Consider the following 14,442-nt stretch of genomic DNA (forward strand, 5'->3'; position numbering starts at 1 on the left):
AATGGTATAACTCTGTCTTCTGTTTTACATGTCCCTAGACTTCCTACCAACCTACTGTCTGTTAGTTCTTTGATAAAGAATTTCAATTGTTCCGTTACCTTTCTTCCTAGTAATTGTGTTTTGTAGGATCTGGAGTCAAAGAAGATGATTGGGAGTGGTCGTGCGGTGAATGGAGTCTACCTTCTTGATGAGATTCCGAGACATCAGGGCTATCATGTTAGCAGCAACAACAGTAGTTGGTCAGAGTCAGTGAACCAGATTATGCTCTGGCACAATCGCTTGGGACACCTTTCTTTTAGTCCTTTGAAATGTTTTTTCCCAGAGTTGTTCGAGTCTGTTCAGTTATCTACTTTGGAGTGTGAGAGTTGTCAGTTAGGAAAGCATTGTAGACAGCCTTTTAAACCAAGTAATAAAAGAAGTACTTTTGCTTTTAATATTGTTCACACTGATGTATGAGGGCCATATCATATCCCTTCCATGGGAGGATTCCGTTACTTTCTCTTGTTCGTGGATGATTATACACGATATTCTTGGATATATTTGATGAAATCACGTGACGAGGTTCCTAACTTGGTATGACAGTTCCACTAGATGGTTCTCACACTATTTGGAGTGAGAACTAAGGTTTTTAGATCAGATAATGCCAGAGAGTACTTTAAGAAGGACCTAACCACGTATCTCCTAGAACATGGGATAATTCATCAGAGCAGTTGTGCATATACACTACAACAGAATGGAGTTGTTGAGAGAAAAAACAGACACATTGTGGAGGTGGCAAGGAGTCTTATGGTGTGTTCTTCAGTTCCTGTGCAGTTCTGGGGAGATGCAGTTCTTATAGCCGTGCATTTGATTAATCGTGTTCCTTCACGGACTTTGGGGTTTAAGGTGCCATTTAATCTACTTTTTCCAGATGGGGAGATATTTCATATACCTCTGAGGGTTTTTGGGTGTGTTTCCTTTGTTCACATTCTTGGCTCTCATCGCAAGAAATTAGATCCTAAAGCCAAGAAATGTGCTTTTCTTGGGTATGCTCAGAACCAAAAGGGGTATTGCTGTTATGACCCAGTGTCGAGGAGTAGATTTGTCACAATGGATGTTACCTTCTTTAAATCCACCTTCTCTAGTGGTTCTCCTCAGAGGGGGAGTTTTGGGGAGAACTCACAATTTGTTCCTCTTCCTATTTCTTTGGTGCCTTCATTAGTTCAGCCAGCACCTGCACCTTTAGTTTCATTACCTGAGCCACTACGGGCAGCCTCATAGAAATATCAACTGACAGATGATGGTTGACTCAACACATCCTCAACCCACACCACTCTCTATCAGTCCTTCTGAAACTCCAGATTTGGCAGAAACAGTTCCAAGTATTCCTCTTGAGCCTGAGCCTATTATGTTTTCTGATGATAATGTTCCTATCCCTAACACCATTGTTGCAGCTGATCCCACTGACCTTGATCTTCCCATTGCACTTCGTAAGGGGAATAGAAAGTGTATAGCCCATTGCATTTCACACCATCTTTCCTATAGTGCCTTATCACCCTCCTACTGTGCTTTTCCTTTTTCTCTGGATTTTGTGTCTATACCTGAGAATGTTACTGAGGCTCTCCCCAAACTTGAGTGGAAAACAGCCATGCAAGATGAGATGGATGCTTTGGTTAAAAACCAAACTTGGGAAATAGTTGATCTCCCCCAGACAAGGAGACAGTCAAATGTAGATGGGTATTCACAATGAAGTATAGGGCTGATGGCAAGATAGAGAAATACAAGGCAAGGTTGGTAGCAAAAGAGTATACTCAGACCTATGATATTGATTAACTGGAAACCTTTGCACCAGTAGCTAAGATGAGTTTAGTTCGTATCCTTTTATCTCTAGCAGCCACCTATTCATGGCCTTTGTTCCAGCTTGATGTCAAAAATGCCTTCCTCAATGGTGATTTATAGGGGGAGGTATATATGGACATTCCAATAGGCTTTTATGAGAATGTTGGTAAGGGAAAGGTGTGCAGACTCAGAAAATCTCTATATGGACTGAAACAGTCACCTAGGGTTTGGTTTGACAGGTTCAGAGGGGCACTCATCCGTTTTGGATACACATAGACACAGTCTGATCACACTCTCTTTGTGAAGAAGAGAGATGCTCTATTGCTAATTTTGGCTGTGTATGTGGATGATATAGTGGTGATAGGAAATGATCTGAAGGAGATTGATGATCTCAAAATATCATTGTAGCAAGAATTTGAGATCAAAGATCTTGGTGAGCTCAAATACTTCTTGGGGATTGAAGTTGCAAGATCCAAGCATGGGATCTTCATTTCACAGAGGAAGTATGTACTTGACCTATTACGGGAGACTGGGAAGCTGGGGACCAAACCAGTAGACACTCCTATTGATCCAAATCACATAATTAATGGTGTGGATGGTGAGTTGGTAAAGGATGTGTTGAGATATCAAAGAATGGTGGGCCGACTGTTGTATTTGTGAATGACACGACCAGATATTTCTTATGCTGTTAGTGTTGTGAGTCAATACATGCATACACCTCGGGTTCAGCATTGGGAAGTTATTGAGAGGATACTTCCATATCTAAAAAGCACCCTGGTAGAGGCATTCTTTTCTCAAATCATGAGAATTTGAAGCTAGAGTCCTATACAGATGCAGACTGGGCAGGATGCTTAGATGACAGGAGATCTACATCAGGAGTGTGTACCTTTGTAGGTGGAAACTTGATCTCCAGAAAGAGTAAGAAGCAAGCGGTTGTGGCAAGGTCAAGTGCAGAGGCCGAGTATAGATCCATGGCTCATGGTGTCTCAGAACTTCTTTGGGTTAGATCTCTTTTGATTGAGATTGGGGTGAAAACAGAGGAACCTATGATATTATATTGTGACAATCAAGCTGCAATCAATATTGCCCACAATCCAATTCAGCATGATAGGACAAAACATATTGAAGTTGATAGACACTTTATAAGAGAGGGTAACAACCGGAGAAGTCTGTTTGCCTTATGTCTCTTCAGAGTTGTAGCTGACTGATGTTCTCACTAAAGGGTTGGCAAAGAACAAGCTTGAACATGATCTACGCAAGTTGGGAATGTGTGACATTTACTCCCAACTTGAGGGGGAGTGTTGAAGATTAATCAGTTTTACGATGTTTTTTATGAGTAGATGTTTTATGTTAGTTGTTAAATAGGAAGTGGGGACCATAGTAGTTATGTGAGTCCAAATTTTATTATGTTTTTGTCTTATATGTGCTGTTTTATGTCTTGCCGCCCTATAAGGCATAGTTGTCTTTGTACTATATTATTTTTAGTATAAATAATAAGTGAAGGGGGCGGCCAGATTATTGCTCTCCTTTCTTTTCATCTTCTCTTCTTCTCTTCTTCTCCTTCTCTCTTCCTTCTTTTTTCAAGAAACTCTTTTTATTTCATATATATTTTTTTAATTCAACAAGCTTTCTACTCAAATAAATAATTTCTTCAAATCTAGCTCAAAGCTTCTGAGAAATGTGATATACTTGGTTGAAAAAGGCAGCATTTGGCATTCCTTATTTTAAGTACTTATCTCCTTTTTACAGTAAAAACTCATTGTTTATAAGGGCATTTGAACTGCAAAAGGGAGATAAATCCTTCAAATAAGGAATACCAAATGTAGGCTAAGTCATTTTCTCCTGAAATAGTACTTTAGAGTCGTTGTGTTCTTCCGTGAATGTACTCTTGGGGTATGATATGCCCCCACACCAAACCTTCTTTTGCTGTTTTATATGTTACTTTTAGTTTTGCATCTTTGACTATTTCAAACTATGGAATGGAGGGTAAGGTTTGGTTCACCCATTATGTGTATTTAATTGAATACATTTTAGAGCGAGTGTACCTCTCCACCTAGAGTAAAGTCTCGGGCTATAAGAAATATTTGTTTGTATTCAATAAGTAAATATATGCTGATGTACAAAAGGTGGAATCCCATTCTAGAAGAATGTGATATAGAAAATAAATAAAAAGCTATGATCTAACAGTTTTAGGGAGCTGTATTGTGTCAGACACTTCAATTTTTAATGTCAATTCCGCATCTGACACGTTGTCCTTCTGTTTCCTTCTGTTAAAAGTAGTAACCATGGTTCAAAGTATCAATACTCTCAATATGCAAGGTATGAATATTTAGAGTTTGTATTGACTGAAGACCAGAACTGAAAACCTACTGTTATATCTAAATGACACCATATAGCATGAAAAAATAAATGAGAGAGCCTAATTAGGAAATTATAGTTGAAATTTCACATTTTGTTTTGATATAATTCATCAGATCTCTATGAGGAACTTTGATCATGATAAATGCTATTGCACTAAAATGAAACTAAAGTAATTTATCACATAAGTAAGAGATCCTAATTAGGGAGTTTAAGTTGAAATTTTACCTTCTATTTTTATGTAATTGTTCACTTTTAATTAAGATCTCTATGAGGATATTTGATCATGATAAAAGCCACCAAGATGATAACTTGAGTAATTTACTAGATGGGAATGCTGTACCTTCAGTTTTTCTCTCTTCTGACTTCAGAAACACAGCACGACCACCTGCTATATCCATAAAACCTTATAGCTTCAGTAATCCCTTAATGGAATTTCCATATAATCCACAGAAGAAACATGAAAATATGAACTTTAAAAACCTGATGCATCTGTTCTTCCCACAGTCAAGCTGGATATGATTCCAAGCCTTACTGAATTCAGATAACCATTTTCTCCTTGTTTTTCATCAACAGGAGTGTCATGGGGAGTGGGTTCAGGCTCTATTTCTTCTGCAATTATGGTAGGAGTCTCTTGCAACAGCCGCAACCTTTCAGATGGGGTCTGAAGAAGTTTTCTTCTCTCCAAGTATTCAAATAGTGTAAAACTCCAAACATGTAAAGGGCAACATAACTAATGCAGGAGCAGGAAGTGTATTTTTGGAAACAGGGTTGCTTTCGTCATTTTACAAATTTATGTTGGACAGAGACTTTAGAGGTTGCCCTGTATTATTATAGTTAGGCTGTGTTTAAACTTTTGTAGTTAGGGTAGACAATGGCAAACAATAATTTTCTGTTTTCTTACTTTTAGAATTAGTTACTGATTTCTGTTTTTTAAACTATATCTGGGGTTATTACTTCAGCCTAGACCCGTTCACAGGACGGGCTGGGCTTTGTGTCTGTATTAACAGAATACATTCAGGCCCGAGACCGAGCCCAGACAGAAATTTTGAAAAAGATTCTTTTTCTTTTCTTATTCAATAAAAAACTGTTTTATTTATATTAAAAGACCTCAAAACTAAAAAATAATGAAAGATCTCACTATTACTTGAAAAAAGAGAAAATGAACAAAGATCAAACATATTATACATATTCCTATTATATAAAATATATTTTTATTATATAAGATATAATCAAGTCGGGCTCGGGCTTTTTTGAGAAAGCCCAAGCCTGGCCCGAAAAAAACTCATGAAAAATCAGAGTTGTGATTTTTGAATTTTCTAAGAACCTATGGCTATAAACAAGCAAGATGGCTGGTGGATTTTAATCTGTATCACATTTTTAGAGTTCTAGAATCAAACAAGAAGTGATTCTGAGCATGTGGAGCAATTACAAGTAGGACAGGAACAAGAAAGTCTTACTGGGGTGAATGTGATGAGAAACAGAGGGAGAACTAAAGAATTTGAATCATAAAGGAAACAGGTTCTGATCTAAATAGAAAAGAGAGAGAAGAAAACGTATGGTTTTCACATTTAGGAGAAATAGAAAAAAGGAGAGAGACAGAAGAAGAAGATAACATGCTACTACCCATAGGTAACTTTAAAACAAACTTTTATTCCATTCATTCAACTCTCGAGTTTCAATTACAATGATTACAACTACAAAGATAAGGCAACCCAATAAGAAACCCATAGGGATACTCAAATAATGACTCTAAATCATCATCATCTAAACCTTATCCCAACTATAAGTTCAAGTATCCAACACAATATGACACCCTTGGTATCAATGTATCATAGCAGGGATGCACCCTAATTGGCCTGATTAGGAGGAATCATTTACATATAAAAAATCCATTAAAAAAATCATCCAACACCAAGGTCTCATTCATTTTTAAAAAATCTATTTACTTGGGTAAGTTCACCTGCCCAGGTAAGTGTTACCTAGGAAGCACTTACCCATGTAAGTGAAATTATCTGTATTCTTCTGATTCTTAGGTAAATTATACAATGATTCTTTTATACATAAAAATTCATTGTTTCAATGGGAAAAATTGTCCCAACACGTTTTTTTTTTTTTTTCAATTTTCCCCAACCAGGTAAGTGATACCTAAGGGAAAATGATTTTTCCATGGGTCTTTCATGAACATGTGAAAAGCGGTCAATGGGAACCACAATCCCATTGACCGACTTCCCCCCTTCAGAATTTGAAAAACAAATGGGACCCAAATTCTGAGTATACTTATTTTATTTATTCCTCAAGAATAAGATTCCTACTTGGCTAAATATATCGTGTCATATTTTCCTACAAAAAAGAAAATTGCAATTGTTTCATACTTCTTGCTCTAAATTACAGAAATTCTATAAATCATTAAAGGATATTCTCTGCGCCAGCCTTTCTCATTTGCACGATCAATGAGGTGTTTTAATCGGCAAAGCTCTCTTTCGATTGACTGCAAACAATTTGTTTGAATATTTTTTCACAAGAACCAGAAGAAAAAAAATAATGAACTATAATGCAAGGAATAATAACAATCTAATAGTGAGTACTCCACACAACAATTGCCATCGGAAAATAGAACACAAAATACAAATGTCACATATAGAACTAAAGTACCTCATAAAGTGACCTCAGATCAGGAAATAAATTGAACTGATCAGAATACAAGGTTTTGTATACTTCTACCTCCAACAGGTTCAGTAAGCTATTTACCTTTGAAAAGTAATGTATACTAGTGTGTGAAAGACAACAGAATATAATATTAAGAAAGAAAGTTTAGCATAGTCTCTTCTTTATTATACAGATCCAGTGTATCTAGAAACTGCACAATTAACATCACCAAGGTTCAAAGGGGTGAAGTCATTTAGAACCCAACTTTTAGAAGTTCTTTGCCTGAAAGGCAATTTGATTATGAAGTGCTGCAAATAGGATGAAAAAGTAATTCAATGATAAAAAAAATTGAATTTTCAATTCGTTCAACAAGATTAGGAATAACTAAACTCACATTCACGTGGAAGAAATTTCCTGGTTGGTGGCCATTGAAAGGGCTCTATCTCAAGATCAGCTGAAAAATGAGAAATTGGGAACTTCAACCTAACAAACAAATATTGTCTGAAAGTGAAGGAGATTGAAGATCACCTACTTTTGTAATGTAGACTCTCTAAGAAGATTTAGGGTGGCAACTATATTCCAGGACTGGAGTGGCCCAGGGTGCATTAACAAACTTCTACAATGATGCTGATTCATTCAGAACAAAAAGAATCAACCTTTTAGAGGATAATCCCATTTACTTTGTAGGTCATTTGGAATGTAACAGAAGAATTTTTTGGAACATCACTAGGCCACTGTTTGAATTTGTAAGGATATCAGTCCATTCATTATGAATTGGAGGAACTAGTGACACATTAAAATACTTTTATCTTTTTTCACCTACTTGAAGAGTGCAAGTCAATTTCTAGAGATGTAAATAAGCTGACCATTTATTAAATACATGGTTTGTAATACTTGAACCAATCAATCTAATAAAACAACAACAAAAAAAAAAACAAAAAGCAAGAAATTGTAGAGAAGAAGGAGAGAATAGAGTATTCGAGAGAGAGTGAAGAGCAGTAATAGTTTTAGTTGCTATCACTGAACGTTATACTCCTAACCACCCAATAATGAAAAGAAAAAAAGAACAAGAATAAAGCTGTATACTGCTATCACTAATAAAATAAACAAACAGCTAAATATTCTCAACACTCCCCCTCGAGTTAGAAATATATATTTATCATTCCTAACTTGCTTAGATCATTTTCCATCTTGTTCTTAGCAACTCTTATTAGTAAAAATGTCTGCCAACTACATGCTAGATGTAACATAAGGCACACAAACTTCTCCTGTAGACACATGATGTAATAGTTAAATAATAACATTTTGAAAAATGGAAAGAAATACAAAAAATACAAAAAAATAATTACAGTAAACAAAGTTGAGTATGATAATCAGGAATTATTTTTATTAATGAAGAAAATGAAATAAAAAGTTTTCAATTGATACAGAAATGAAACTGTTTTCTTGTCCAGCTGGTTGGTTAAGGCTTTCCTGAGGTTTAACCTTTCAAGTCAAATGGGGCAATAAATGATGTCATAATTAAATAATAAGTTTTAAAAAAGTTTTATGGACAGTTTATAAAATTTGTAGGAAACATTTGGACACATCTCTAATTTAATATATTCATCTTACTAAAGAGAAATGAGTCCAATAAACAAGAATTCCTTTTATGAATGATGGAAATGAAATATAAAATTTAAAACCAACTAGAAATAAAACCATATACCTATCTAAGTGGTGGAATAGTGGTAAAACCTTTTGGTTTAAACAGGTTAATCCATGATGTCTTAATTAAATAAAAATATTAAATAGACACAAAATACCATGATAAATAAGAATTATTTTTTATTTATGATGGAAATGGAATAAAAAATTGAAACCCAACAAATCCACTAGTAGGCCATGCTTCAATTAATTACTTGTCTTTGTTATGGATTTTGATAAGAAGACTGAAATTGTTGTTGTTATTATTATTTGAAATTACCATGTAGAATGCACATACACATTTACTAGTCTTTTCCTAAAAGAACAAATAGGGATTTAGTGAAAGCTTGCAATTCTGAAATGATTCACTAAGTTACTATAATTCCAAAAGAAAAAAAAAGAAAGAAAGAAGAAAGGCACACAATTACAAAAGAGGGTTCTCACTTAATCAATATGTAAAATAACAAAGTAGATAAAAACAAAAATAGAAAGTATATGGCATTCATAAATGGGGAGAAGATGGGCACAAGACAAAATGGAAAATAGAGAGAATGATGCCTATTTAGTCTCTTAATCTTCTCCAAGGATTTAAATATTGATATGATATGTCCATATCATATATCAGTACCGATCAATAATGGTACAGGGTACGCTACGAATAGAAGCATATCCAGTAAACAATAACTCCTTTCGGAAATCTTAAAGCTTGGGGGAGAGAAGAATTTAAAGCTGTTGAAGAAGAGAAGAAAAGAATCCTTTCGGAACTAGAGGATTTGGATAGTAGAGAGCAAAATGGGACCCTTAATACCTTAAACAAAAAAAGAAGAGCAGATTTAAAAAAGGAATGCGAACAACTAGTTAGAAGGGAAGAAATTTATTGGAGACAAAGATCAAAAGTGAGATGGTTAAAAGAAGGGGACAATAACTCCAGATTTTTTCACACCTATGCCTCAGGAAGGAGTAGGAAGAATTGTATCTCTAAGATAAATCTGAACCAGAGGGAAGTGGAGAATACTGAGGAAATTTCAGAAGCTTTCCTTTCCTTTTTTAAAACCTCTACTCCAAGGATAGTGAAAACCAATTTACATTAAACAATTGGGAAGGCAACCCTATCAGCTGAAAAGAGGGACTAGTTGGAAAGAAGCTTTGATGAGGAAGAAGTTAAAAAGACTATCTTCAGCATGGATGGAGATAGGGCTCCAGGGCCGGATGGCTTCCCTATTCTTTTCTTCCAAAAGTGGGGAAATTGTAAAGACAGATCTTATAGATTTTTTCAGGGATTTCCACTCCTCTGCCATCGTTAACAAAGGTCTAAACTCTACCTTTCTCCGCCTCATCCCAAAGAAAGGGGGAGTTTTGGAAGTTAAAGATTTTAGACCTATTAGTTTGATTGGGAGCATATATAAAACTTTGGCAAAGGTATTGGTCAACAGACTTAAAGAAGTCCTTGAAGATCTAATTTCTTCAAATCAGTTTGCTTTTGTGAAAGGAAGACAAATTTTAAACAGCATTCTTATTGCAAATGAGTGTGTGGAAGACAGAAAATCATCTGGGATCCTGGGGGTCCTTGTGAAACTTGATCTGGAAAAGGCATACAATAAAGTGGATTGGGACTGTATTCTTGATTGCTTAAGGCTAAGAGGTCTTGGTGGAAAATGGATCAGGTGGATTAAAGGATGTATTGGCTCTCTTTGGTTTTCAATATTGATAAATGGTGAAGCGAAAGGCTATTTCAAGGCTAGTAGGGATCTAAGACATGGTTGCCCTCTTTCCCCCTTATTATTCACTTTGGTGATGGATATATTTAACTATCTGTTTGACAAGTCCATTCTTCTCAACTTGGTGAAAGGATTTGAAGTGGGTAGGAATAAGATTCACATCTCTCACCTACAATTCGCTGATGACATAATCCTGTTCTTGGATGCCTCCACAACCAACATCACAAACACTAAAATGAAAATCAAATGTTTTGAGCTCATCGCTGGATTAGGGGTTAATTTCTGCAAAAGTAGTATTGTAGCTATTAATTCAGTGGAAGTGGAACTTCTAGAAGATTCAAATCTTTGTTGGGGTGCAAAGAGGAGTACCTCCCCATTTCCTACCTTGGGATGCCTCTTGGGGGGATCCAAAATCCCTTAATTTTTGGAGACCTATGGTGGAGAAATGTGAGAAGACGCTTTCGACTTGGAAAAAGTGTTATCTCTCAAAAGGAGGTAGGCTTACACTATTTTTTTTATCAGAAACGATAACTTTTATTAGAGAGATAAATTAAACTGAAATACAGAAGCCAACTCTTATTAGAAAAGGTTGATCCAATAAACATCAAACATTACAGCATTGCCCAATAAAGACTCTCCCTTACAGTCCCTTGTTTTGCTAGGGCGTTAGCAAAACTATTTGCTGATCTCCTTACCCACTTGAACCAAACACCCACCTCCCTTGTTATGCTAAGAATTTCACTTATCAGCTGTCTATATTGCCAAATTCCCAGCTGCCTTAATTGCATCCACCCAATTACCAACTTGGAGTCTCCCTTTATCTCAATCTGTTGTAGCCCCAATTATTTGGCTAGTATTACACCTTGGTGTAGTGCCAATATTTCCGCTCTTAAGGAATCTCCAACTCCTATTGGACCTGAAAACAAAGCCATTATCTTGCCTTCATTATCTCTGGAAACACCTCCTATACCAGATAAGCCTGAATTACCTATAGAGCTTCCATCAAAGTTCAATTTCACCCTATGTTGTGCCAGTGGGGACCAAACTTCCTGCATCATAGCTTTGGAAGTAGTAGTAGATGCTACAATACCCCAACTTCTATAAATTTCTTCAACTGAGAAATCCTTAAAAAGATCACAGGATTTCAACCAATGGATCTTCCTTGGATCTACAACTGCCTTTGAAGATCCTATTGTTTCTTTCCTCCCACACTGACCACAATATAGCAGCTCTAGTGGCTCTCCACATAATCCTTCCACGAACCGTTGGTTGCCTGTAAAAAGGTGGACCAAAGAGGTTCACCACACTCGAGGAGGGAGTCCACCTGCAGCCAAAGAGAGAAGAGAACCAAGACCAAATAAAGAACACAAAGGGACATGGGATTAGTAAATGTGAAATTGTCTCACCAGAACCCAAACAGAGGCAACAAACATGGGGGGAGAGGTACATATTTGGCCTCTTTTTCTGCAATAAATCCAAGGTGTTGATGTTTTGGAGTGCCACTTCCCAGAAAAAGGCCTGAATTTTTGGGGGTACAAGGCTACCCCACACCTCCTTTGAAGGAAAGTTCCCTACAAGGTTAAAGGTCTGAAGCAAAATGTTATAGAAAGAAGAGCAATTGAAAAAACCAGAAGGGGAAGGTTTCCAAATTCTGCTATCCCTACAAGACTGATCACGAAAGACTTCTCCTAACTAAGTGATCAAATCATCAACCATCCCCATTTCAGAATCCCTTAGACCTCTTCTCAAGCCCAAATCCCAGGATTTATGAACAAACACTGAAGAGATCACTTTTCTTTTTTTTTTCTGACAAGGAGTAAATAGAAGGAAATCTATCTCTAAGGGAGTTTTCACCAACCCAAACATCTTCCCAAAACAAGACTTTATTTCCAGCGCAAACATCATATTTGAAATAAGGAAGCATAAGAGGCAAAATACCTTGAATAGCTTTCCAAGGAGAACACTGAGAAGCCCCAGGGTCGAGTCTTGCATCCATCGGTAGTCCCCAAATCCATTTCCCCAGCAAAGTCGTGTTTCTTAATCTTATATTTCCTAACCCAAGACCTCCATCATCCCTACTCCTAGAAACCACCTCCCACTTCACTAAGTGATCCTTCTTAGGTGATCCTTCTTACACTATTAAAAGCCTCCTTATCAAATTTGCCAGTCTACTTTCTTTCAGTCTTCCAAATTCCGACCAAAGTCAGAAATTAGATTGAGAAGCTCCAAAGGAACTTTGTTTGGGAAGGTGGTGGGGAAAAGAGAAGCCATTTGGTCAGCTGGAAACAAGTATGCAAACCTATAGAGGAAGGTGATTTGGGTATTGGACAACTTAAAGAGAAAAATTCTGCTCTACTAGGCAAATGGCTATGGAGATTTCCAAAAGAACCCAATGTTCTTTGGACAGCTGTCATCTCAAGCAAATACGGTCTAAATTCAAACGGGTGGGATTGCAATCTCCATTTGAACGGGACAAAGTCCACAAATCCCTGGAAAGGTATCTGTTCCATTCATACTTCTTACTTTCCTTTTATAAGGTATATAGTGGGAAATGGATCTAAAATTAAATTCTGGAAAGATCTTTGGTTGGGGGATTCCACCATGGATGCCTCTTTCCCTAGGCTTTTTAACCTATCCCTCAACCAAGAAGCCACTATTTCTTCCTGCCTTCCAAACCAAACTGCCGAGAATTCCTTAAACCTCCTCCTCAGAAGACCCCTTAGGGACTCAGAGATTCCTGATCTAATAGCCCTAATTCAGACCCTCAAAGAAGCATACATCTTCCCTTCTTATTCTGACAACCGAATTTGGACCCTACACCCAAATGACGAATTCTCTTCTAAGCATATGTTCAGGGCTTTGATCGGTGAGGAACATCATTCCTCTTTTCCTTATAAGAAAATCTGGTGTAGCCACATTCCTACAAGAATTTGCTTCTTTGTTTGGGAAGCTTGTCTGCAAAAAGTTAATACTTGCGATCTCCTTCAGAAAAAAACTCTTGGGTAGATGCTTCATTTCTCCCCATGTTTGTATTCTATGCCTCAGCAAGGGTGAATCTGCAGATCACATCTTTCTTCATTGCAGGTTTACCCAAAGGATATGGTCATACTTCTTGAAAATGGCAGGTTATAGCTGGGCCTTCCCAAAACATATTATGGACATATTGCACCAATGGCAAGGAACAGGTTTAAGTAAAAGGGATAAAGTCTTTTGGCAATCAGTGTTACATGCAGTGTTGTGGGGCATTTGGGATGAAAGAAACAATTGCCTCTTCGATAATAAAAGCAGAACCCTAGAGGAATTAACATCAGATATTACTTACCTTTGCAATCTCTGAACGTTGAATTCAGATCTGTTCAAAGGAATTTCAGTCAATGATATTAATAGAGATGTTTACCCCTTTCTGTTTTTCCCTCATCCCCAGCAAACGGTCTTGAGACACCCCGTTCTTTTCTGTGAAGGGGTGATTACCCTTAACTTCGATGGTTGTGCCTTAGGCAACCCTGTTTTGCTGGTATTGGAGGTATAGTAAGGGATGAAAGGGGAAATATATGATGGACGTTTAGTGGCCCAATTGGTTTGGGCCAGAATCAGGCTATCTAAAGTGATGGCTGCTCTCACCAGAATCAGAATAATAAAAAAATTTGGGAATTCAGAATTTGACTATTGCAGGAGATTCAACAAATACGATAAAATGGTTGAGAGACAAAGAGGGAGGGGGGGGTCCTTGGAGACTGAATCATTATCTGACAGAGGCTTGGGATTCTTTGAATTATTTGAATGTTAGCATAGTTTGGATTCCTAGGGAACAGAATCATACTACAGATGGCCTATCTAAATTTGGTGTGTACTTGGAGCATTTGTATTGCGACAAGCTTCCTCCGTTGTAACTAGTAGGGGTTCTTCCCCTGTTCTGTATATCTCCCCTTGTTCCCTCTCTTTTTCTTAATGAAATCTGGTTCTCAAAAAAAAAATGTATCGAACCAATACAGATCTGTACAAGCCTGTATAGCGTTGTATTGGCCAATATGCACCGCTACTGACCAATATGCATGATATGCTGTCTCTCTATTCTTTAAGTCTCTATAAAAAGACGCACATGGTGATTCAAACTCAGGTCACCTAGTGCGCGCCCAACCGTCACTGCGACTCTAAACCACCAAGCTACACTTCATATTGTGATAGTAAATGATGTAGAGAGATTGGGCCGAAT

General features: G+C 37.1%; 1 protein-coding gene across 13 annotated transcripts in view; it reads right to left on the reverse strand.

Annotated features, from left to right (window-relative positions):
- Window positions 1-14,442, reverse strand: part of LOC148852879 (uncharacterized protein At5g08430-like) — a 104,339-nt gene that overhangs the window by 23,883 nt on the left and 66,014 nt on the right. For 9 of the 13 annotated variants that reach the window (XR_016099493.1, XM_088946096.1, XM_088946095.1 and 6 more), the window contains 3 exons: window positions 6,596-6,667; window positions 4,660-4,876; window positions 4,520-4,567 (listed from right to left, as the gene is read on the reverse strand). Coding sequence is in view for 12 of the 13 variants with exons in the window: in XM_088946096.1 (XP_088802222.1) it covers window positions 4,520-4,567; window positions 4,660-4,876; window positions 6,596-6,667 (337 nt within the window). In the remaining variant the exon portion in view is untranslated. The remainder of the gene's footprint in view (window positions 1-4,519; window positions 4,568-4,659; window positions 4,877-6,595; window positions 6,668-14,442) is intronic. The other 4 variants (XM_088946094.1, XM_088946091.1, XM_088946090.1 and 1 more) reach the window with 1 other exon arrangement.

This window comes from Nelumbo lutea, chromosome 5, assembly GCF_056320005.1.
Source record: "Nelumbo lutea isolate HS-2025 chromosome 5, American lotus-T2T, whole genome shotgun sequence".
Taxonomy (NCBI): Eukaryota; Viridiplantae; Streptophyta; class Magnoliopsida; order Proteales; family Nelumbonaceae; genus Nelumbo; species Nelumbo lutea.